General features: G+C 36.5%; 1 protein-coding gene across 1 annotated transcript in view; it reads right to left on the bottom strand.

Annotated features, from left to right (window-relative positions):
- Positions 1-25,755, bottom strand: part of CENPF (centromere protein F) — a 38,621-nt gene that overhangs the window by 9,034 nt on the left and 3,832 nt on the right. The window contains exons 4-14 of the mRNA XM_050314666.1: positions 25,262-25,377; positions 22,990-23,081; positions 19,931-20,198; positions 18,220-18,422; positions 15,420-15,545; positions 13,937-14,065; positions 12,197-12,319; positions 8,064-8,199; positions 4,101-7,537; positions 893-3,190; positions 197-337 (exon numbers count right to left, since the gene is read on the bottom strand). Of these exons, the coding sequence (XP_050170623.1) occupies positions 197-337; positions 893-3,190; positions 4,101-7,537; positions 8,064-8,199; positions 12,197-12,319; positions 13,937-14,065; positions 15,420-15,545; positions 18,220-18,422; positions 19,931-20,198; positions 22,990-23,081; positions 25,262-25,377 (7,069 nt within the window). The remainder of the gene's footprint in view (positions 1-196; positions 338-892; positions 3,191-4,100; positions 7,538-8,063; positions 8,200-12,196; positions 12,320-13,936; positions 14,066-15,419; positions 15,546-18,219; positions 18,423-19,930; positions 20,199-22,989; positions 23,082-25,261; positions 25,378-25,755) is intronic.

The raw sequence follows: 25,755 nt of genomic DNA, 5'->3' as shown, positions 1-25,755 counted from the left end.
TTGATAGAAGGAAGGGGGGAAAAAAACCTGTTAACTAACCATTCTATCTCAGAAGAGAACATTGGATTTTTTAAAATTTGGAAGCAAGAACCTCTGATGCCTCCATTATCACAGCTCCTTTGGCTAGACTCTGTACATTTACTGTACTTGAGCATCTGGCCTTGAACACAGAAATATTAAAGACAGAGTAACTTACTTTGTTCTTTTCTGAATGTTCTTGAACACATTGTATTTCTTCAGCAAGCTTATTTCTTTCTTCCTGTAATTTGGAAATCATCTCTTCAGTATTACTTAGCTTGACTTGCAGCTCAGTACAACTTTCAGTCAGTTCATTTACCTGAAATTAAATTTTCCAGAATTATTTTTAATACATGCATCGTGACCTCCAAGGAATTTACTTATCTGCAACAAGCAGTTTTAAAGATGGGTTATTTTATTCCCATAGTCGGTCCAGTTCCAAGCAAGAGTCACAACAAGGTAATGTTTTCACATGGCAAGTGTCCAATTGTTGTTTCACTTTTTTCGAGCTCCCAAAGTATTTATTCTTGATACAAGAGCACAATCACCCAATACCAATTTGTTTTAACTCTTTTTCTTCTGCAGGAAAGAGGAAAATATCCTGCATTATTTGATTGCTTAAATTTGTATGCCTACTTTCAAGCCACCTTTCCATTCATCCCATGCAAAATAATGCCATGCTTTCCAGCTCTGTTAACTTCAATGAAAACTCATGATTGTATGGAAAACGTAACTTTAAAAATAGGATGTTCATTGTTAAAGTCTGAGGTTAAAATTATTTTAGGATATAATTTATTAAGGAAGTGGTAAACCCAGAGGACACTTTATCCTCACTCCTAAAAAGGGAACACTACCCTAATGGAAAGGGTATTACCTTTTTACATAAAATGTTCTTTTCACCAAGTGTAGATTCCAGTTCCTTCTCAAGGTCCTTATAAGACATTTTTAGAACATTCAGGATATCTGGAAATGTTTCATTATCAGAAAAATCTTGCTCCTTCAGCTTCAACTCAGCAACCAAATTCTGTAGCCCTTTTCTTATCTGGTGCCAACATTCAAGCTCATGGTGCATGTGTGTCAGCTGTAAAGACAGCTCTTCTGTTTCTTTCACCTGCTTTTGAAGAGCATCGTTTTCCTGCACATTTTCATTGAGTTTTTGCTTAAAATCCATCAGTTCTTGAACAAGTGCTTCCTTTGTTTGATCCAATTTGATGTTTTCATTTTTTATTTCCTGACATTGCTGTAATAGTATTGTTTTATCTTGCTCAAGACGAGCCACGTGATTAATCAAGACTTGTTCTTTTGCTCTAGCGTCTGCTTCCTCCTTGCATGAAGACTCTAATTTCTCACTCATATCTTTGAGCTCAGATCTCAGCAATACCACGGTATTTTCAAACTCATCCTTGATTTGCATCTTTTCTTCCTCCTTTTCTTCTAACAGTTTTGCTGTAGTCAAATTTGAAGACTCTAGTTCAAGGAATTTTTCTTGCATTTCTTTTAAATCTTTAGCCAGACATTCTTTCTGTGAGGTGAGGACATCAATTTTTAAGTTCGAACATTTCAGCTTTTCAGTCGTCTCTTCCATCTCTGTTGCTAACGTTTCTGCCTCTGCTTTAGCAGTCTCCACCTGAATAATTGCATCTTCTAGATTTTTCTCTGACATCTCCAATTCTCTTTCAAGCCTCTCTATTTTATCCAGAAGAGAGTCAGCTTGCCGTTCACTCTCTTTCAGCTTTTCAACAATATGGCGTTTTTTCTTCTCATCAGATTCAATTTTTACTTTCAGCTTCTCGATTCCACATCGCAATTCATCTACTTCTTTTTGTGCTAGACTGAGCCTTGAAGCAAGTTCACCTTTTTCCATTAACAAGCTTTCCAAAGATCTGGAAAGCTTTGAATTTTCTATTTCTGATGAACTTAATTTACTCTGCATTGTTTCCAATTCTCTTGCCATCAGCTCTTTTTCCTTCTTCAAATCTGCTGCTTCATTTTGGAATTTTTCTTTCTCTAAGGCAGAGGACACAGCAGCATTTTCTAAACTTTGCAGCTTCTGAAGAAGATGATGTTTTTCATTTGATAATTGATTTACATCAGATTTTGCAGTTTCAAGCAGATTTTCTTGTGTCCTCACTTCACCCTCTAACGTTCTAATGAATTCAGTAGAATCCACCTTAGCTGACTCTAGCTCTTTTACTTTCTCTTGGAGCTTTTGATACTTGTGATCCAGTTCTTTTTTATTTTCAGACAAAATACTCAGTTCTTGGCCAATATGGTTTCTTTCAGCTGTGATTGAAACAAGGTGCTCTTGCAAGCTAGAAATAGTTTTCAGATTAACTTCCCTCTCCCTTTCTAATTGCTGACATTTTGCCTGAAGCATTTCGATGTCACGCTCTGTGAAGAAGGCATGGTTCTCAGTATTAACCTGATCAGATTTTGGACTCCTCCGTTCGTTTTCAGCTGCAAGAAATTGTTCATGACAATCTCTCTTTGTCATTTCTACATCGTCAAGCACGTCTGCTGCATTAGACGATATAACATTGTAGAGCTCCACCTCAGACTTTACATTCACAGGTTCTTTTTCTAATGAGACTACTTGAAGAGATAATTGCTGCTCATTGACAGAAACTGATTTGTGTTTTTCCTTTATGTCACAGTTTTCTTCCTTAACAACTGCAGTAGCTTCCTCCAGTTCTGTAAAAGCTGAGCTATTTGAAATTAATTGTGCATTCTGAAAGTTCAGCTCTGAGTTTAATTGCTCAACTTTGATTACTAAATCAACACATTTGTGGCTTTCCTCTGTCTCATAGATCAGCTTCAAATTTTCAGCAGTCTGTTGTTTTGCCTCTTCCTGAAGCGTTTCAGGAGTTATTTGATTTTCATAGAAATCCCCAGCACCCAAAAAACTACTGTTGGAAAATGAAAATGCATTGCCATGGACTGAAGGGCTGTTTATTTTTCCTGACATATTTATACACTCATGTTCTCCAGAAATTTTCTCAGTGTAATCTTCCATTAATCTTACTTCAGTGGTGTTGGTTACATTTTCACACACAGAGGCATCTCCTGCAGCCATTTTCTCAATGGGTATTGTTTTAAGATTATTGCTTTTCGGAGATGAGTTTTCAATAGATACTTGAGATCGATAAGGACTGTTGTTTTCTTGTTCTGCATTCTGCAAGGATTAAAAATCAATCCATTAAAAGAAAAAAGGGAGGGGAAAAAAGAATACATATAGGGAAAAAACAAGGTGACTTTTAAAAGTTTTCTTCAACTCGTAAAGCTCCTGCTGATGTGAAAAAAATAGATAGCATCCTTCTCTACTTAACAATCTGTTTCCTTATGGAAAGGATTTACACTTATTTATACACACATGCATCTTTGGCTAAATGGCTTAAGGATACTGAGGGAAAAATTGCAGCCAAATTTACAAAAAGTCTAAGTGCAAAGGTACTGCATACCTCTGTGTTTTGGGACAACAGGTGTCTGCATGACAAAGTGAAAAACTGTTAGTATCAATAAGAGGGGAAGACCTTCTAGTGGACACCAGAGAATCTTCAAGGGACACAAGCCCAAATCCTCAAACAACACCTTTTCCAAATTACCACCGTCTCTCAGAGCTGGGCTTGTATTTGGCGCCACCTGATGCTCTCATTTGAAACAAAAATGTGTAACTTCAAAAACTTGAGGCCTCCAGAAAAGAACTGTGTCTAAAAGGCAGCTTCTCAAAGATCTGAATTGCATACTCAGTACATGCACATCCACTAAGACAGCCAGATCCTTATTGACATAGACCTGAAGGTAAACTAAGAAAGTAGTGTAAATTATCACACAATGCTAATAGAATAAACTTGTTGCTTTTGTTGTAATGTTTTTTTTTATCTCATGACCCCTTGTGATGCATAAACGAGAACTCAAGGTATGGATTATTTTTCTGCTTTCTCTAAAGAATAGTACTGCTTCTGTGGGACACAGAATGGGTTTGATTGCAAATTTTAAATGGGTTTAATTGCAAAATTTAAATTTGGCTGACCATGAATCAAAAGACTTACATAAAACTGATTTGCATGACAGCAATTACTTACATTTTCTATATCTGTGCACAGCAGCGAATGAGAACTTAAATCAAGGACTTGTAGCTGGAGTCTTGCTGCTTCCAGCTCCAAAGACAGATTCTCAGTTTGTTTTCTTTCTGCTGCCAGTTTGCACTCCATCTCCATGGTCACATTATTCAGTTTCTGCTGCCATTCTTCCTTGTCAGATAGATTTTGCTGTTTGAGGTGATCTATCTCTTTCCTTTCAGAAAGTATGACTTCTTTCAGCTCCTGTATTTCCTCATTTTTCATGTTCTCTTGAACATGAAATTGATCTTCAAGCACCTTGATGGCCTTCTCATATGTCTGACACAGCATCTGAAGTTCTTCAATTCTATTTTCAAGGTTAGATTTTCTAGGAGTAATACTCCTGAGCTCTCTAACAGAGTCCAATTTGTGATCATTATGACAATTTTCAACCAAAACTTTTGTCGTACCTTCTGAAATTACTTCTGCAGAACTCTCCAGCTGATTGATTTCCTCTGTCCATTTGCAGGCAGCACTGTTATGAGAATCATCCACCTTACTTACTTCTGTGAAATAGGGATTTACAGAAAGATCTGAGGAAGATGATGTGGACTTAGTTTCATCTAATTTAGACAGCGTGTCATCTCGGCTAGAGGACAGTGACGCTCTCACAGAACCTATATGAGCATTGCTCAGACTTGTTGACAGTGCAGAATTTTCTGCCTTCAGTATTTCAATACAAGACTGTAGCTCACATATCTTTGAGTTCATACTGCAGTGCTGATCATACAATTTTATATGTTCATTCTGGAAAGTCAACAGCCTCTCTCTTATTTCAGCAAAGTGTGTCTTAACTTCTTTGCTGGACAACTTTAAATCTTTGTAGTCAGGAGTACTGCATTCTTTAAGTCTGAAGGATATTTCCTTATTATCAGAATACATTCTCAGATCACTGTGATCACTCTGATCCATAAGTTCATCAGGAAGAATAGCTTTCTCTGCTTTTAAATTGTTATCTGCATTCATTATGTTCTCTTTCTCCTCTTCTACCTTATTAATACCTGTGATGCCATTGTTTTTCGTGTCTTTAAATCCAGAGGCTAATGCAGTGGTCTCAATCTGCAACCTCTCACACATTTTCTCTAGCTCACTCAGATGGTTTATTGTTTCCTGCAAAGAGGATGCCAACAAGAACGAACTTTCATCCATTCCTCTTTTGCCAGAATTTTGGGAAACGTTATTATAGTTGTACCCCAGTGAGTTGTCATCTTCCTCTAATACAGTAAGCAAAGAATCTGAAGTTTTCAGTTCTTTAACAGACAGTAGTTCTTGCTGCAGTCTCTCCTTCTCTCTCATGCTTTTCTCAAGTTCTACTTCCATGCCTTTTAAAGCAGTCTCCAGTTGCATCACTTCTAACCTGTAGTTCTCTAGGGAGAGTTCACTGTCCTCAAAATCCATTTGAAGAAGCTCAAGTTTCACTTGGTATTTATTCAGCTCAATATCCTTTTCTTCCATGGACTTTCTCAACTGTTCTGAACAAAGTCTCTGTTCACAACCAACTTCACACATTAGAGGTTCATGTTTTGTTTGTAGTTCCTTCCCCAGTCGCTCCTTGTCTTGAAATACGAGGCCATGTTTCTCTTGCATTGTATTTTGTGTTGCCCTGGCATTTAACGTTTCCTGACTTAAACAGTCAAGCTCCATAGAAGGAACATGTTGGACATTGGAAAATTCTGACTGCAGCTGCTGAAGTTCTTGAACCAAATCCTTCTTTATTTCTTCTGAGGCTATTAGTTTATGTAAGATATCTTTATTCTCACTAAGTACCTGTTTCTCTTGTTCTAGTTTTGCTTTCTTCTGCTCAAATTCAATTGTTTCCTGTCTCAGAATGCTCTTAAGGTTTCCATTTTCTTCTTCTACTGATTTATACTTTGCCTGCAAAACTTCAAGCTCTGTTTTGATTTCTTCAGCTCTTGATTCAACACGTTGCCTTTCCTCCTGTTTTGTGGACATTTCAGAAATTATTTCTTCTCTTTCCTTTAAATTATTATAAATATTTTTATTTGCCTCCAGCAAAGTTATTTGTTCTTGCTTTAAAGCACTGTTTAAATCCCTAAGGGTTGCATTTTCTTTAGTAAGTTCGTCAATTTTTTTGCTGTATGAGCAAATCATTGAAGACATGTCCTTCTTCTCTGAATCCCATTTTCCAGACATGAGCTCCAGCTGTCTTACTGAATCCTCAAGCAGTTTATTATTGATCTTTAAATCCTGAAGCTCAGCTTGTCTGTTTTCGAATCTCTCATTCAGAGTTTGCAGTTGCACGTCCTTTTCCTCAAGAATGGCTAAAGTTTTTTCAACTAATTTCTGACGTGCTGAAATATCTGCCTGCAAGTTACTGATGTGCTGCTCAGTTTCTGTCACAAAGCTTCCATGCATCTGTTCTACTGCAAGTAATCTTTGTTCTGTTTCACCCTTTATTTGCAGTAAGTCTTCATACTGCTGCTGCTGATTTGAATTCAGCTGCTTTTGAGCCACTAAGGAAGTCTCAAGAGAAGAGATCTGCTCTCGTAAATTGGCCAGATCCTTAGCTTTTCCTGCTTCTAGAAGAGCTCCAGCACTTCTGTTATCCACAGGGTTGGAGTCATTTGCTGCAAGTTGAGTATTGCCTGAAAGAGTCTTATCCTGACCACTTTGTATATTAACTTGTCCATCTTCTGTCATTTCTGAAGTATCTTGTGCTTTCACAAGACAACAGATTTTTTCATATTCACCAAGCAGGTCGTGATAACATTGCTCCCTTTGCAGTCCTTCACTTGTTGCTAAATGTAACTTTTCTTCTACTTCAGCAACTTGGTTGGTAAGCTGGAATATTTTACAGGACATATTTTCTATCTCTTTACAGTACTTTTTATCAGAACATTCTGCTTTCCACTCAAGTTCATCAAAAGCTTTTTTTTGTTCTTCTAATTCTGCACATTTACATTCCAACATATCTTTAAGCTCTTTAATCTCTGTGGTTTTCCTTTCGCTTTCAGTTTGCATCATTTTGAATGCCTCACTGTGTTCATGATTTTTGATTTGCTGACTTTGAAGGGAACTCTCCAAGTCACTAATATGAGCCAGCATACCTTCCTTTTCAGAATTGAGTTTATTTATAAGATGATCGGTTTCTTTTTTCCATTGAGAAAAAGCAGCAGCCTCTTTTTGCAATTCATCACATTCTCTCTGCTTGAGCCCAATGACCCTCTGCAAAGCTTCTGATTCTTCCTCCATTTTATGTATTTTACTGTCTTGTTCTTTAATATGATTATCTTTTTCCTTGAGTAGGTCCTGCATAGAATCTTGTTGCTTTTCCATGTCAGCTAAAGCTATTTTCAGCTTCTCCATGGAAAGGGAGCTCTCTTGCTTTTTAAATTTCTCTTCCAGTAACTTCAGCTCTGCTTCCTGAAAAGTATTCTTATCTGTAAATGAAAACATCATCAAATCTTTGCCAGCCAATACTGGCAATTCTGCAGATAATTTTCTAGATTAAGTATTACTTTAACTATTTTCAATTTCCATTCTACTGCAAAGCATTACTCTCAAGTTTCCTGAAAAACTGTGTTCTCAATTAAAAATAAACACTACAAGCCAGACTGAAATATCATCAGTTATGTAGCATTTCCCTAATTTTTTCAACTCTGTGAAACACATAAAGCAATTACATAAGAGAAGTTTTCTATTTTAAACAGATTTTATGAAATTCAAGCTGCTGATAAGTTCAGTACACTTTGATTATTTTCAAAATTTTGTATCTTCAGGAACTGTACATGTTCATAGACAATAAATTCCTTTCCATTTACAACAAATTCAATGTTGTTTAAAAATGTTAATATCATATAATATCAAAGCCCCCAAGTAGAAACTTTTTTCTTAATTCACAATGGAACTTATACTATTGCAGGAAACATACAAAAAGAGTTCTGCAAATTTAAAATTGTAACTCACTTTTCATCTCTTCTGCAAAATTCTGGCTTTGCTTTAGAGACTGCTTGACCGTATGTAGTTCTTCTTCAAGCTGGTGGATCTCTTGCAATTTCTTTTCAAGTTGACAGTTAAGAAGATTTTTCTCCTTCTTCACTTCCTAAAACAAAACCAAATAAGACCATATTTCATGTAAATTGCCAAGGAGATCACAGAATTCAGTTCACTTAAATAAAGATATTCCATTAGATCCTGGTAAGTCTTTGGGCAGCTATGCCCAGGTTCTTAAGCACTGCTTGGGAACATAAGCTGAACTTATTCTTAACTAACTGACAGCATCTAAGAGATGCTGCCAGCTGACATAGTCAGCATGCCCCTTGTTGGCATAGAACAAACAGGTCCACATGACCTGCCCCAAACAGATAGAGATAGGCCAGGATAGATCCTACAAAATCTGAGCTGATGAAGTTAAGCTACAGTCCTGAAGCAACCAAGTAAACAAATCCCTGCAACAGTATCAAAATTAATGCAAAATATTTTATTTAGAAGTGCTTACACTTTCAGATGGTTGCTTTGCCATTAACGGCATTTTCTTTCAAATAACTTGATTTAAAAAAAAAAAACATGAACAACCAAACAATAACAAAATAACAAACAATAACAAAAAAAAATGTGTAACTAAATTGTATCCAGGAAGCCAAATAAAAGTTCTTTTAAGGAAACTCATCCTTTTTCTCTAAGTTCCTGTGCCCTGGACAACAGATGGCATGGAACTGGCATGGCCCAATTGGAAACAGACCGTCAATTATTCATCCATTTACTACTAGCAGATGGGCTCCAATTCAGAAAAGCCAAGCTCAAGAAATAGAAAGGTCTGGATGAAAAAATTTAGAAGCTTGGCAGGCTTGGTTTTGCAACAACATAAATAAATCACCCTCAGAACATGATTAAAATTGTCACTGTCACTAACAGTTACCTTCTCTTCTACTCATAGCCTCACAGTTTAAAAAAAAAAAAATCCAGTTACTTCTAAATTTCAATAAATAAAGTTTTCTACCAATCTTAATTTTTCAAAGAACTACAAGCATCCAAACTCCTTGCGTTCAAAGCACCATACAGAGATGCAATATGAGTACATGAATTGAACAAGCCTATTGATTAGAAAATCTAGGGTGATCTATAGAAAGAAAAAAAACAAGTTAAAGGAATTAAAATGGCTGAAAGGTTCAATTATTTTGATTTGGTGCAAACATTCCTGGTAATCATAAAATGGCTTGGGTTGGAAGGCACCAGAAAGATCATCTAGTTCCAAACTTGATGGGACTTGTCTCGCTAAACTAGGTAAAGAAATTTTTCCTGATATCAAATCAAAACCTACCCTCTTTCTGTTTGAAACCATTCCCCTTGTCCTGTCACTATATGCCCTTGCAAATAGTCCCTCTTCATACTGTTGTAGGCTCCATTCAGGTACTAGAAGGTTGCAATTAAGTTACCCCAAAGCTTTCTCTTCTCCAGGCAGAACAACCCCAGTTATCCCAGTCTTTCCTCATAGGAAAGGTGCACCCATCCCTCTAATCAACTTGGTGGCCCTCCTCTGGATTCACTCCAACAACTCAACATCCTTCCTGTGCAGGGACCCCAGAGCTGGATGTAGCATTCTAGGTGGAGTCTCACCAATAAACAGCACTCAGCATAATTTGGTGGACTAAGTATCTGAGAGCAACTAGCTGTTTACACTTTCCAAAGCTATTTCCAAAAGAATTGATTTGCTTTCAATTCCGTTATCGATTCTACTTGTACATTGCATGACTCAAGCTAGTCATTCTGCACTTGTCCCTTGAAAGGGCAAAACCCAAAGAAAACTCCAGACCCTATGCACTATTACTCTGCAGAAACTCTCCACGGAGCAGGCTTATGAGCAGCTCATGGACTGACCGACCAATTTTTTGAGGAATAGTTATGGACTTCCTTGCATCATCAAAATGTAAACCATATACTAAGATGCCAGAAGAGATATCACCATTGCAAAGCTCAGTAGTCCTTAGACTAAGCATATCCTGTATGCTCTCAAAGTGTATCCTCTTGTAAGAGGAAAAGTATATCTCTTACAAGAGTATTTACTTTGCAACTTTTTTGGAACACCAGTCTTGTTATATCTTATCCCTATTGTTATACAATAGGGACTAAACACAGCACTGGATCAACCAGCAGAAAACAACGGTATTCTCCACTGGAGAGTTAGACAATTAGTGTCAGACTGCAACAATTTCTCCTTTAATAAAGGGGAAAAAATACCAATATCCCTCTTGTTTTCTTCAGTTATAAACAAAGTCTACTCTCAACAAAACCTCCAAGACTTTGAGGCAATTCAATGTAATTTTTTGCAGTACACTTATTTATGAGAGTGAAGAGGACACATACTGTGCTTTTTCACGTGCAAGTTTGAAGATAGAGAACTTTAGTGTAACTGATTTCTTAAATATTACAATCTCCCCCGATTAGGCTTCTTTACAAATGTATTTATTGGTCATGTTCTAATACAACATCACTATCACCAGTTGTTCAATTGTCTGACCAAGATAAACAAATACAAAGAAAAAGTGTAACTATAGTTACAGCCTAGTAAGATGGATACAAGACTGTAGATAAAATGAAGCACTCCTAAGAATTTGCAGCAAAAAAGATCTTTCCACAAATTAGATGCTCTCTGACTATAGGATCTCAAAGAAGCACTGTCAAATATAGAAAGGACATAAGCCCGCAATACCTAATATGACCTTTTTTCTTTGTTTATTTGTCCAGAAATATGAAAGATTATACTAAAAATGTACAGAAGCTTGACAAAGGCTTTCCTCCTCTCCATTGGAAGAACAAAGATTGTCTTCATTAGCCTTATCCCTGAAGATACTAGTTAGATTTATTTACTAAATAGGTTTTAAGGACCTCTATCTGGCATCGAGGCCAAGGGGCATGGAACAGCCCATATCTGTACCATAAAGTCTTCTATCTCCCAAAACATGTGGCTCTAATCAAACTAACTTGCTGGGAAGATTCCCAGGCTCATGTGAACTCCCAAAATGTGCCTGTGAATTGCACGAAAGAGTGTTAGTCAGCTGGGCCAAAGCCATGTGAAGTGCTGTTGTAACAATAGTGACATTGCTCCCAGACACTGCAAACTACCAGCAAGAATGTACCTAAAATTTCACAACATACTAAACCTGTACTAATGTTTGTGATGACCGGAACAAACCCCACTATTTTACTTTATATTTTTGCAGAGAATTTTGACAGTTAAATTTTAGGCAGAAACTATGCCGGGTTACATCGTATCTGCTGATGACAACAGCCAATAAACAAAATGAGAGTGTTTAAATAAAACAAACTGCAACATGGATTACATAGGTATTGAGTTCTCTTTGCTATTTACTACTGATTCTCCAAATAAAGGATAAAATTTGCATTGAGAGGTCTCTAATGGCAAAACTGTAACAATGTCAAGTCTAGTTGCTCTAGTCGCCACCAAAACAAAACAATGTAACTGAGAAGACAAAGGAGACTTTAAAGATAAAAGGTATCTGCATGTGTGAATATGAGCTGCTACGGCAGCATCCAGAAACCTCTCTGAATTTATCTTCGTTTGGGGGAAAATTTTCTAGCATTATATATTTTTTAGTCTGTGTATCTTCTAAGAAAGATGAATTTTATTTTTTTAAAAGACAATAATAGTGAGTCTTTGTGCAAAATCACTGAATTTGGCAGTATGAATCAAAGCAGCAGTCAATGATTTTAGACATTACTTTTAAAATCAAACAAGCATTGACTTTTTTAATTTAAGAATCAAAAGCAAGAACCTCTTGAAACACAACCTATATTTGGTAGAAGACGAGTCCAATATGAATTAGAACCGTATCAGCAGCATCATAGCAATGAATCCTAAGCATGCAGCCAATGTCAAAAACTGCACTGATTTCCACAAAAGTTTTGAAGGCCTCATTTTGTGTTACAACTAAGATACATTATTAAGATAATCCATAAAAGTGTTTAAAGATCGCTTATGGAAAAATGTGCTATGAGCATAAATGCTCAATGGTATTAAGTGTTTACAAATTGCCAATTTAACATATTAATTCTGTCAAATACTCCTCTGCATTGGTTACCTCAAAGCTTTTTGTCAGATCAGTTTCCTTAGCCTGGGCTGCTAATAGAGCCTGCTCTGCTCTGCACAGCTTCTGAGTGAGATCACTGGTATCGTGTTCCAGGTGTTGTTTCACCGCCATTACCTGAAAGAATGTTGAAAACTGACATTGTATTCACAGACATATATAACCTTTTTCTTTAAACTCCCATTCTTGAACTCCAATTTTCTATTACAAAATGAAACTACATTATTTTATCCCAACCTAAAACGAAGGTTGCTCTACTGTTGTTTAGAAAATTCTTGCTCATTGCCTTTCCTCTCACTCCTTCACCTCTGACCAAAAAGATGGTATGTCTCTAAAATACATGTATTTCTAGACTGTCTGAAATCAGATTAATACATCCAACCTGCAGCTACATCACCACACTGATATCAGTAGGATACAAATGAGAATGACCTTTGTAATAGCCTTTGTGCTATGCTATGTGACTCAGAAAGTTAGGATCATAACTGCTCTTACTGCTCCATTTACACAGATTTTATAAAATATGAACAGGTTTTAGCTCTTTCAAAATAGTCCTATAATGCTCCAGATTAACAAGGTGGGAAATGCCATTATTGGGTCAAAAAAACAACCAAAAAAGTTTGTTCTGAGGTCATTAGGTAATAAATTACCTTTCTTGGAGAAAGAACTAGAAGGCATCTATTTTCCTCTCCCTGAAATCAATTTCTTCAGTAAGCACATACAAAAGAAAGTGCATTTAAAGAAGTCTCCACTGAAAACATTTGACTGAATGTATTCCCATAGCTATACTTCTAAAATAAAACAAGCCTGCAAGAAAGCTGTTGGCAGTTTTGGAAATGCTGTTTCAGTTCAGGCTGCCTGTTAGTAGGGCTTCTCAATATAAGTTTCAAGAACTTGTGGCCCTTTTTAGAAATTCATTTAGCTGTGCTGCTTGAGAGATGCTCTCAAGTATTTTGAGGATTTTAAAACACTCCTCTTTTCTGGTCACCCACTCTTGTGGCTTGTGCTGCTTTCTAACTTCCTGCAAATTGTGAGTTTGTGACAACTAATGTGTTCTAATAGCTAGTTGCTGCCAAAGCTGTGGATGACCTCCTTCTTACTGATGTTCCTCCTTACACAAGCCCTGACACTCACCTCATTTTGTGGAGAACCAGTTCAAGGAGTTAAACTAATAGCAAACACTTGGGCTATCTATATGTATACACATATGCTAATTTACATATACTATTTTCTTTGCTCTTTTATGTCTTCTATCAGCTCTCTGCAGGATCACATGAGCGGTGGCACTGCTAAAATAGAAGTACCAGGAGTGTACAGGCCCCATAAAAGGGGCTGTTTTTCCAAAGGCAACAGACCTGTCCATCAGCAGCTCTATCATCAAGCTGCTCCTCTGCATGTTTTTTACAGAAAGTGTATCTTGTGATCAGCTTTAGCTGCTCCTCTCTCAAACAGACCCACACTGTCTGCATTCACATCTCCTTCCCTGTAAGAAGTGGACTAGTCCCAAACTTTTAAAAGTCTCTAATTCACATTTAAATACAGAATATTTCAGTGAGAAATGGTAAATAAAAACATTTAATACAAACTGTAAAAACATTAATAGAAGACCCCACATTAATTACTTTTAGGTATAATTAAGTAGGCCTTAGGTATAATTAAATGAAGGCAGTACTGTTGAGACAACTAATACCAGCTCTAGTAGTATATTTTAGTATTAAAAAAAAAAAATCCTACTTTGTCAAATTCTGCCTGCAGAACATTGAAGTTATTTTTGGCTTGCTGTAGCTCCTGATTCAGTTTGCTTCTTATTTGGTTGCACTGCTGATCCAGTGTCTGTAAGGAACGTTGCTGACAAGAGAGTTCCTAGAAAACAGTGGTACAGTAGCAGAGAAATAAACACATGACCACAACAAGTCTCTATTTTGGTTACTGGAGCAATAGCAACTAATTTTTATTAGCAGGTACTGCCTGCTCAGAGACCCTTGTCTTACACAGCAACCTACAATTTAAAACCATCTGCAAACATCATATAGGCAAGAATGGCCCTAATGTAACTTACGTCATCTGTTAAAGAACTTCATTATGCAACATTCCTATCACAGAAAGGGAAAAAATAATCTAAAACCAGTGAAAGTAATAGTGTTAAAATTTTTCATATTCAAGATACATTTCTTATAAGAATTACATTACAGTACAAGTGGACAACTTCATCTCTGCTATTCCGTACCATACTGGAAGGTTGTTGGTTTTTTTTTTCCTCATGAAAAGAAGATAGTCATTTTACCTCGTGTAGGACTGAGTAACAAGATAACCTTAGAAACAAGATAATCTTACAAGGGCAGCCATAAAAGCTGCACAAAAATTAGTGTTCCTGAAACAGAATTTCTGAAATCTATAGGATGATATAGTACATGTGGATCTTAAAACATGACAAGGACAAACAGCTGTACTTGCCATTTTTCATAAAGTCTCTTTCTGTGCCTTTGGACCTTGTAGTTTTGATGCTGCATGGATTTCAGAGGTTTATTAGGATGTAAAACAGTAAGAGGCGTGAGGGTAATAAAAAGCAGTGAAGGAAAAATCCAAGCATACTTAACAGCACTAACAGCTATGCAAAAGTTGCAATAGGTTCTACTAACAAATTCTAAGATCCTTGTGACAGGTAAGAGGCAACAAAGCTCTTGTACTTCTTTTTAATTAGAGTATAGCTATGTCATGCAGACAAGCTGCTTCACTAAAAGGCACAATACCATATCGTCAGTAGTAAAAAAATTGAAGGGGAAAACAAAAAAAAAAGGGAAAGGAAATGTTCACAGTGAAGGAACTAGAGCTGACATTTTTTTGCAGTGTGGCCCTGGGTCCCAGGTGCATGAGCCCCCTGCACACAGGACAGTGTATTTTAGTCAGTCGTAACTGTGAAATGATGCCAACACCCCTTACATTCTGCTCAAGAGCAAAAACAGCACAAGAGGCACAAGCACTTCCTACATCAGTAAGGCATCGAGTAAACAAATAGCTACTGTTTATTAGGGAAAGTATGGATGAGTGTAGAACTATCACAAACAGAAAACACAGAAAGATCAATGCATAATATGTGTGTACATATGTAAGTATATGTAAAATTTAGTATTTCTCAACTGAAAAGCAGATACACAAGATAAGCCAAGTGATTTAATCTCCCAGGGAAGTCAAAATTAAAAAGCTCTCCTTGCCTTACCTGTTGATATTCCTTTTCCTTTGCCTTTATTTTCTGTTCTAAACACTGACGAACACTCTCAGCATTTTGTCTCTGGCAGTTCAGTTCTTCTGACAATCTTTTCACCTTTTGCTCCATCATTTGGACCTATAATAATTTAGTTATCAAACAAAAGTGTTAGAGATGTAAGTTATGTTTCACTTAAATGTAAAGCACTCATATAGAAAAGACTGCTTTCAGCTACTACAATTGTTCCAGCATTCATATAACCAGCATAACTTTAGCTGGTACCATATTAATTCTTAGCAATCCAAAGTATTAAGCTCATACTTGCTTAGTTAGTGAGAATATATATATATATACACACATACAGATGCAATAATAAAAACACCTTCAGTGTCTTTGACAGCCTACAGAATAGACTATATTGTCAGTACCTCAGTTTGCTACCAAATAAAGAATGGCTGTTAACTGCTAAGCAACTACGTGTTTATACGGGAAATGACTCGATATTCCACTGAATTTCAGAGTGATTCAGCACATTGTTTTGGATAGGAAAATAAAGGCAACTATATTAGTGTACAACAACGACAACAAAAAGGGTTTGTTCCCAATTTAAACTTTAAATAAAGAAAAATCAGTAGCCTATCTTCTAGGCAACCTCCATGTTAAGAGTATGTCAGCTTGTTACCTAACTCACTTGACCATGTTAATATTATGTCACCCAACAGAGTGAAGCATTGCCCACCTAACTGCCTGAACAGAAAAATGCATTTTTATTCCAAACTCAATCTGTTATTGCCAAATATGTACTTTTTTCCCACCCCAGAGAGTACGAAAAATGGCAAAGGGTGAATGGGACTCTTTCCTTTTCCAGTCACAAGAGCTATTTAATGAGTTAGTGAAACAGCAGTCATAATAAAATACGAAGAAAGTAGCAGTATTGGGATGTCAGGTTATTAGGTACAGACTGCAGGGATCATAAGCTCCTGTAAGATGACACAGAAACTTGACTGCAGAAAGGTTGCAGACCTCATAAGAAGTGCAAAAACTTGATAACACAGAGGCAGTGCTGTGAACAGCACCAGTGACAGAGAAGAGCACAAAAGGCAAGCAAGTATTAAATTTAGGCTACAAGGCAGAAAACTAAAATCCAAAATCTCAGTGCAGTTCTACATCCAAAGTCCAATTCCAATGCAGGAAAGAAGAAACAGAACGGAAAGGAACCATCTTCAGATAGCAGGACCAAAGGAACCTTCTGGGGCAAGATGCTGCACCGCACCTTAAGGATGGACTGCACCTCAATTCAAATGGTGGCAGTCCCATTCTTCCTCAACCTTCCCCAGGCATGTTCCTAGCTCCATAACCTTGCCTCTTCCCTTGTGCTGGATTTAATCTCCTTTTATTCCTTAGTAAAACATTTCATCTCTCTTAAACCTGTAGAAAATTAACAAGGCAAAACTAAATGCATAATATCCTAATCCTTTAAGAAATTCAATCAAGTCACCTAGGGAATTAAATAAATGAAAATAAAGACTTTTTCAGAGAAACTGAGATGTCAGAGTGGACCAGCTGTCTTCTCACAAACTCACCGTGATGACAATGCCTTTATGAAGTCAATGGACTATGTCAAGAGTATGATTTTAGCTTACTCCCAGCTAAGACTTCCCCTAAACCAGTTCCTAACAGAGCTAACAAGAGCCAAACGTTGCTGTCTCTCTGAAAAGGCAGAGTGATCAAGGTTTACATGCAAACACGCAAAGGTTTATTTTTTAAGGACCAATATAGGAGTTGTGGGAAACAGTAGCTTGCCAATATACTTAGGTAGCATGAAGAAACTTGCTGGCAAACATGGATAACAATTATTATACCCAGAGAAGACACACACAGAATCATCTTTTTCCCTACCCTGTAGATGAATCAAGTTAGTGGGAAAAAAACCCTAAAAAGATAGATAGAAATACAGAGATTCGGGAATTTTGACATCCGTGCACTAATTTCAAATTTGTCAAGTGTTGTGAAAAAGCACTTTAGGTAGGTAATGTAACTTGATTAATCAAACAAAAGAGAAAACTTCTTACTTGTTACCTTCTGCAGTTTGAATTAAATTATTTTAAGCACTGGCATTCTTCTCTTCTTTGCATGATTATGAGCAAAAACCTGAACCATTTCAGATTTTTATGCACAGATATCTACCCAGATATCTTTTTATTTATATATGCTCTGTAAATTTTTGACTTAGCAAATTGTACTATCCTATTGGAAGCCTAGTCATGATTGGTTTTTCACTATTAATCCAAACTCCTTAGAATTAGGTTGTGAAACTCCATTTAGAAACTGCATCTATTCTCAATCTTGCATTGCATTTTTACCTAGATTTCATTTAACACAAGCAATTTACAATACAAAGACTTTGCCCCCACAACATCCTGTAGTATAAGCAACAGATCCTGATTTTCACCGAAGTCACACAACAGTCTCTTTCAGTCCAGAACTTGCCACCAGATGTCATTGTTGCTCTAAGTAACTTGATCAGAAAATATTTTCAGAATTCAAGTCAGTCTTACCCAGGTATGAAAAATGTTTCTTCAGGTCATATGAGAACCTTCCAGAAAATGGGCAACTGCTTACAAGTATTATTGTTTTTACAGGTAACACATAATCAAACTAGCATATGCTTCTCAAAACTCAATCCTCAGCAAATGCTCAAGAAACTTAAGTCTTGAGAACCTTCGTTCTTACTAAAATGGCTGAAAACTAACACACATGAATACTGGCCATGAATTGTAAGGACAGTCAGGTGTGTGATGCAGCATTTTACCTGTGTGGTAGCTTGATCCAGTTGCGTTCTCGTTTGAGTCAGTTTATCTCTGGTTTTGTTCAGAGCTTTATCCTTCTCTGTCAATTCCAACTTTATTCTGTCCAGCTCCAGCTCAGTCTCTTGAAGTTTATTCATATGGGACCTGTTCACTTTTTCTTTAGCTTGCAGTTGTTGTTCGAGGTCTTTAATAGTGGAATTGAGCTCTGAATTTAAAAACAGTAAAAATTAAAGACAATTTCTGCTTTGGAAGGTAAGTCTTCCAGGTACTCAAATTTTTAAGTATTTTACACCTTCTAAAATATTTAGTATATTTGATAAGTACCTAAGTTCCTGACACAGGCAGACACCCTATAAAATTTCAGCAAGTTAAAACAAAAGTTTCAACTGTCTTCGACTACTACACCAATGACTAAAACTATCAAGATTTAAAGACAGTTGATTCTAAATCAATAATTCCCACTTTGTGAGAACACAGCAACATGTGAGCTCAGGAAATAATACAAAGGCAAAGACAATTTGCTCCTCTGCTGGTGTGTTTTTGTTTGGTTTTGTTGCTGGTTTTAAACATGCAGAAACATGTCATTTGGCATACCTGTTACATTATTTTTTTATTTTTAAAAGAAAAGATATCCACTACAAACATTTGTCTGGGGTAACTGTGAGTCTTTGCTTCCAAGAGACTTTTCAAATATTGGGCATCTGTAAATGCACTATTTCATATTTTAATCTTTGTCATGTCTCAAAGCAAAACCAAGTAATCTTGTCACAATATACATCAGCAAGAGTTTATCTTATCTTCCAAAAACCATAACATAATTTACAGTAGAAAACATAAGTCAGCTACATGAAGTATTATACAGAATTATTATTATCTGGTAATTAATTTTGTTTTGTTACAAAAATTTCTGTCTTCCTGTTTCTGAATTTATATAGCTTCCAAGTTGAAAATGTCACCTAAATTGTTGCATGTGTATTTGAATGAACAGTTTGGAGAGTACAGGAACAGTTAGTGTAAAAGCTGTCCAAAGAGTCCAAATAGTAGGCTTAAGCAAATGTTCACCGAATCCATGAGAAAACAACTACTTGCTCTCTTACAACTATCAGATATCAGAAATGAGAATTCCTCCATGTCTATATGTGCAATACAAGACCATATCTTGCTTTTCCATTGTACTTTTTGCATCATACTTCATTTTGTGCTTCCAGTAGCATTCCTTACGAATCAACTCAGTTACGCACTAAGCATGTTCAAACACTGAATTTTTAATACAATTATTGCTTAGCCATAAATCTCAATAGTTGCAAAGTTAAGGAAGTAGTATGATAGAACTTAAGAGCAAAATGTAATGATATTCTGAAAGGTGTTCTAACTCTGTTTAAGAGAATTTTCCATGAGCAATGGGATTAATGGAGAAGGACATTTATCCTTTTAGATGGTGTCCCCTACTCACCCCAGAAATACAAACTGCTCCCTTCTCACACCCTTTACATAGAAGATACCACAGCTTGTAGATAATCTCTAAGTAGTGGCTGATCATTGACAATAAACACACGAGCAGCCAACAGGGCCAGCTGCCAAAGCCAACAGCAAGTATCTTTCTCTTTTCCTTACTAAAGCACTCATTTCAATACCTTGCTGCTATCCACACACCAGCTTTCATGAAACCATATGTAAGATTGCCACTGGGTCTGAAAAAAATAAATCAGATACCTTGGTTCTGTGCTCTTAGCTGAATCACGAGCGAAGAATTGCAATTCTCAGAAAGGCTGTTGTCAAACTCATTCTTCTCTGATATTATCCTAGAATTTGTTTCTTTTTCCCCTAGAAAAGAGGATGCTGCAGAACTTCCCCTTGCAGGTGTTTCTTGATTTCTACATGGTGTCTTTTCTTGTTGCCATGAAAACACAGATGAGGAAGCCTGATGCCGAGCAATCTCTCTGTGACTCAGAGAGCTTTGAGAATGAGGTTGATTTATTTTCTGTGTCCAAAAAGAAAAGGATACACCTTTACACATATTTCTATATCTAACATATAACTAAATAACTAATTTATTATCAAGTACCTAATAGGTCATCATCATTTAGTATTGTTGCACTGTCACATCATCCACCAGTGCCAATTGATTCATGTAATTATTTTTTTGGCTATTATAAATAACTTTAGCCCAAGTATCCAAGGATAGCTGATACTTATAAGCACAAACCAGGATCTCCAAAAAAGTAGTTTTATCTGTGTATCTTTATAAGTGAAGTCCATAGATTTTTGTCTTTTTCAAGAGATATCCCATTATTCACATCCTAAATTTTTCAAAATTGAAGCCTATGTTTTTGCAGGCAAGTGCTGACATGAGTGAGATGCAAAAAACCAGAAGTCTAAACTAACATATCTGATATCTTACCCACATTTATTTCTTTTGGGCAAACACAGGTAAATTCAAAACAGATTTATTTATTTAAACTTATAAACACAGAGTACCCCAAAATTGCAATAGTAAAATACACCAGGTACCAGCTTGCAACCTTCTCCCATAGAAAATTAAACAGAGTCAAAATAGTAGGGTTTTTTTCCTCCTTCTTAAGTGTAAAAAAAAAACCCAACCATACAAACAACTCACCAAACCAACAAAACCTCAAACAGTAAAGACCCTATTGAATTTTTACTGAATTTTCAAATGTTTCTCCTTTGAATTACTTTTTTCTTAAACTAAATCCCTAAACCATGTAATACCCAATGTGACTTCTCAGTGCAATGAGAGAATATGGTGTTATCTAGGAATAACTGGGCTAAGACCAGAAATCTATATTATATTGTCCAGAATGCTGTGTCCAATCCTGTAAAGTAACTTGTTAGCAGATAAAGAGCATAAAGGCCTAACCATGAATGCAGTAATCATTTCCCTTATATGCCATTTAAATTTACAGAGTTTCTGAGACAAAAGTTTGAATCCAGGAAATTAAGGGGAAAATGATGCTCATTTTTACTAAAATACTTCACGTGTACTTTCCTTTTCGGACTTATTTGTATTTTGGCCTTTTTGCAACACTCTGTGACAGAGTTCTGCCGTGTAACACAGTACAGTGTTATAAAATGGGATTTGTTCTGAGCATGCAGAGCAGGTACTTTACGCCTTATGAAAAGTAGGAAAATTACCATTCCCTGTTTCCTCTCTTGATTCTCACTCCTCTTTGTACCAGCCATTTGTTCAATGTGTTTGGAGACGAGAGGGACAAATTGTCAAGGAATATTCAAGATGTGAGAGCCATTTGGTTATATATGGACAAAGAATTTTTTCTCATTAGTTCTTAATGCTTTTCCTAAAAAATTCTTTCTCATCATTGAAGAACACAATATTGAAGTATTCAGAGAATTGGCCACAATGACTACTGAAATGCTTCCTGGAATCATGTAATTAGATTTGGAATCTGAATGTATCAAGTATTTTTCAAACTATGTTTTCCAGATGCATTACTTCACTTTTTTTTCTTAAACCAAATTTTACTTGCCATCTTAATTATTGCAATTATTTAGTGTTGCAAAATATTGTGTGGTCTTTAACCATATTATTCTACTCTTTCTCAGAACACTAACGAATATGCTGAGTAGCACTGTTCTCTTTACCAAGCGTTTTCAGGCTCCTCTGTTGATTGTTCTCCAGCTTGAAAAATTCATTGCCACTGAGCTCAATCTTTAAGTTTGCAAGGTCTCCACTTATCAAAATTTTTCCCTTTATCAGTGTTTTGTGGATATCCAACGACATAATACTGAATCACGCTTAACTCACACATTCTCTGATTTATTCTTAAAAAACCTCAAAAGCCCTAAAAATATATGAGGTATGATTTCCCTTTACCAGTAAACAGTTGATCTTTTCTCCATACACCACAACTACACAAGCACCAATAAACCAATATTGGTTCACATTTCTAACAATTTGTCCTGGACAAAACGTTGGCCGGACTAAACTACATTTCCAGGAATCAGAACTGTAAATGGGTTTTGTTGGGTTTTTTCAATGCCATCATCCTTGGCCCCTTCCAGTGTCAAGAGAAGAATGAGGTAAGTTGCAAATCACGGCGATTCAGTAGTCCCACACTGCAGTGCCCTATCAATTAATGAGTAAATTAAAAAAATCACCAGATACAGAGAATATTACTATTCATTTTATCAATCTAATTTAAGACTACTTCTGACTTTTCAATTTGAAGTTGTTCCACAGATTTAACCCCAGTGAAGAAAGGCTCTGATACAGAAAAGTTTTTAAACCTTTACGTAGTAAATACCAAATAAAAAAATTATTTCCCATTTTCTGCAATGCCTTTCTTGTTGTGGGCTTTCACGTCTTATCTTGTTCTCAGAGATTAGCTAATTCAGTTCCTCCTACCTATATGTTTGAATGATTTACGGGTTTCTACTTTCTAGGTATGAATTATTTCTTACAAGTTTTCAAGGCTATTTTATTATGCTATTGTATTTAACTTCACATAAATGACCCTGTTTTCTCCTGTCCTTGCTTGAACGAGACTTCTAGTTTTTGAAGGATGAGTTCTCACTTTTAATGTCCTTCTTTACTATTCAAAGATGCTGGCTTTTCCGAATTCTCCAAGATTACTTCCAAATAACAGTACACACAGATTAATTCTCTCTCTTTTTCCTTTTTTTTTTAATTATACTTCAGGCCATGTAGAATATATTTCACTAGTTATCCACTTCATTTTCCAAGTTCACTTGGTAGTTACTTTCTTAGTATACCATTCCTAAGAGGAACTTACCTTAAGCTGGATGGTTCTCAGCTGTAATTCTAGCTCTTTATTTTCTTGTACTTTTTTCTTGTATTTTTCTTCTAGCTCTTCAAACTTACCACCTACCAAGACATGATGAATACTTCTCATAATTTGCCTTAGTACATAGGTAATCTTTTCTAGCCTATTGCTATCACAGGAATGATAAAAATGAACAGCTATCAGAAGCGTCAAATGATGAGGAAGAAACACTGCATATACATAATGTTCAGTAATTTAGGACCTCCGACTACACTGGTGAGATATCTGAAAGTTACTATTAGAATGAAAATACAACTGATAAAAGAAGGGATCCAAGGTCAGAATTTTATTTTTTTAGTCTCTTTCTAAAAAATAAAGACATTAAAAAAAAAAAAAATATATATATATACATGTACATATACATTTCTTCTTTTCTTCTAAAGTTTTCCTATCAGCAGATCAAAAGTATTAATATTGCTAAGAAATTACAAAAAAATTTCGAGGATCTTTTCCTTGAGATTCTGAATTGATTTCTTTGATTTTCCAAATATAAGTGGAATTGCACAAAGAATTTATTTAGGATTGATCCTAAAGAGAGCTATAAGGTTGCCCCTGAGCCTTCTTTTCTCCAGGTTAAACATCTCCAGGTCCCTCAGCTGTTCCTCATCAGAACTGTGCTCCAGACCCTTCCCCAGCTCCATTGCCTTTCTCTGGACATGCTCCAACACCTCAATGTCTTGAAGTGAGAGGCCCAAAACTGAACACAGGATTCGAGGTGTGGCCTCATCAGCGGGGGTGTACCGGGGGACAATCCCTTCCCTAGTCCTGCTGGCCACGCTGTTGCTGACACAGGCCAGGAAGCCTTTGGTCTTCTTGGCCACCTGGGCACACTGCCGGCTCACATTCAGCTGTTAACCAGCACTCCCAGGTCCTTTGCTGCCAGGCAGCTTTCCAGACACTCTTCCCCAGCCTGTAGTGCTGTCTGGGGTTGGTGTGACCCAAGTTTAGGACCCAGCACTTGGCCTTGTTGAACTTCATCCAACTGGCCTCAGCCCATCAATCCAGGCCTGTTCAGATCTCTCTGCAGGGCCTTCCTACCTTCCAGCAGATCAGCACTCCTGTTCAACTCAGTGTCATATGTAAACTTGCTGAGGCTGAATTTCATCCCCTCATCCAGGTCTTGATAAAGGTATTAAACAGAACTCACCCCAATACTGAACACTGGGGAACAACACTAGTGACCAGCCACCAGATGGATTTAAGTCCATTCACCTCCACTCTCTGGGCCTGGCCAGCCAGTCAGTTTTTTAACCTATCCAGACAGGGTTTTTTTACCCTTACAGGTTCCTTCCAACTTGAAATATTCTAGGATTCAATGATCTTAATGAATTTAAGACTTCAGCTTTCAGAGGAAAAAAATCTCCCCAGGAATATAATTTTAAATAAAGTTATTTAAATAATTTTAATCTAATCCCCATTTCAGAAGTGGCATGCTTAGTGGAATACTTTACATTGCAACTAACTGCACTCCTTTTCAGGTATATGTAAAGAAAGTAAAAACAACAAGAGTATAAGAGAGTAAATGAGGTTCCCCAATGGAGTAAGACTGAGATGCCAAACTCACAGAACATTTGTTCACAGCACAGAAAGAGGTAAGCAGCATGTGCAATATTGAGCACCTCAAAGTTTCTCAGCATAGAAAGCATAAGGGTGTCTGGCTACAGAACAGTTCTCCAGTTAAGGAAACTTCCTTTTGCTTTTCCAGTTCATTCAAGTATTTTAAATCTATTTGATATCACTAATTTGAAGACAGAAGTGATGCTTTGAAATGGATAGTGCATAAATTGTGCAGATTATCATTCACAAGAATAGCCTAAAGAAAATCTAAATTTCCAAGAGAATAAGACATGTGACTGTTGACTGCATTTTAGTTGAAGTACTCGTAGTACATGAAGAAAGACATTTGCTCCCCGCTACCTGAAGGGAAGAGCTGACACTAGGAAGAGGCATTCAAAAGACTGTTGCAGTTGTTGATGGATAGTCCTATTACTATTCCACATCCATCAATGTAGCACTGAAAAGATGTAATATTTGTGAAGTGTTCAATGTGCACTAATTAATTTTTAAAACTGAAACCTGTGGTGCTACAAATTAGACTCTCATAATAACCTGTATAATAGGGCTTAGGCAACTCAGTACAAGTGTAATGTTCAAAATACTCCACCTTCCAAGAAAACTGACAGTTAACTATTTGTGCTAGACAAAGAAAGGAATCGTTTACCATTATTACTTTGAACTGGTGTTAAAGGAGCAGTAAAACTTTGCTGTGCAGTGTCACTGAGTGATACATCTCCTGCAATCGATGTTTGCTGACTCCTCTCTAGCTCACATTTGTATCTGTTTAGGAAAGAAGCAGAAGCATAAATTAATAATGGAAACTAAAAGGTCAAATGCCTTTTTTAAAGAGCTTAAAATACATTAATACATTATACAATTCTAAGAACTTAGTTTAAAGATCAAGTCAAAATGTATCCACTGAAAATTTTTAGGTAGTGTAACACAGAAACATGAAGAATATATTTCATTTAGAGTTTCAACATATTTGATCAATTACACGGAAGTCAAAGCTAAGAAACAAAACCAAACCCCAAGTAGACAAAAATCAGTTGGAACTGCTTAAGGTCTCACTGTATGAAGCTGTAGTTCAGCTAAACACAGCCAAAGCACTGTAAACACTTACAATACAAAACTCTTACTCTTCAGTAAACACCTTTA

Source organism: Myiozetetes cayanensis, unplaced genomic scaffold (assembly GCF_022539395.1).
Source record: "Myiozetetes cayanensis isolate MyiCay16 unplaced genomic scaffold, myiCay2020 scf2-11, whole genome shotgun sequence".
Lineage (NCBI taxonomy): Eukaryota > Metazoa > Chordata > Aves > Passeriformes > Tyrannidae > Myiozetetes > Myiozetetes cayanensis.
Note: the sequence above shows the minus strand (reverse complement) of the source record. Positions and strands in the feature narration are given on the sequence as shown.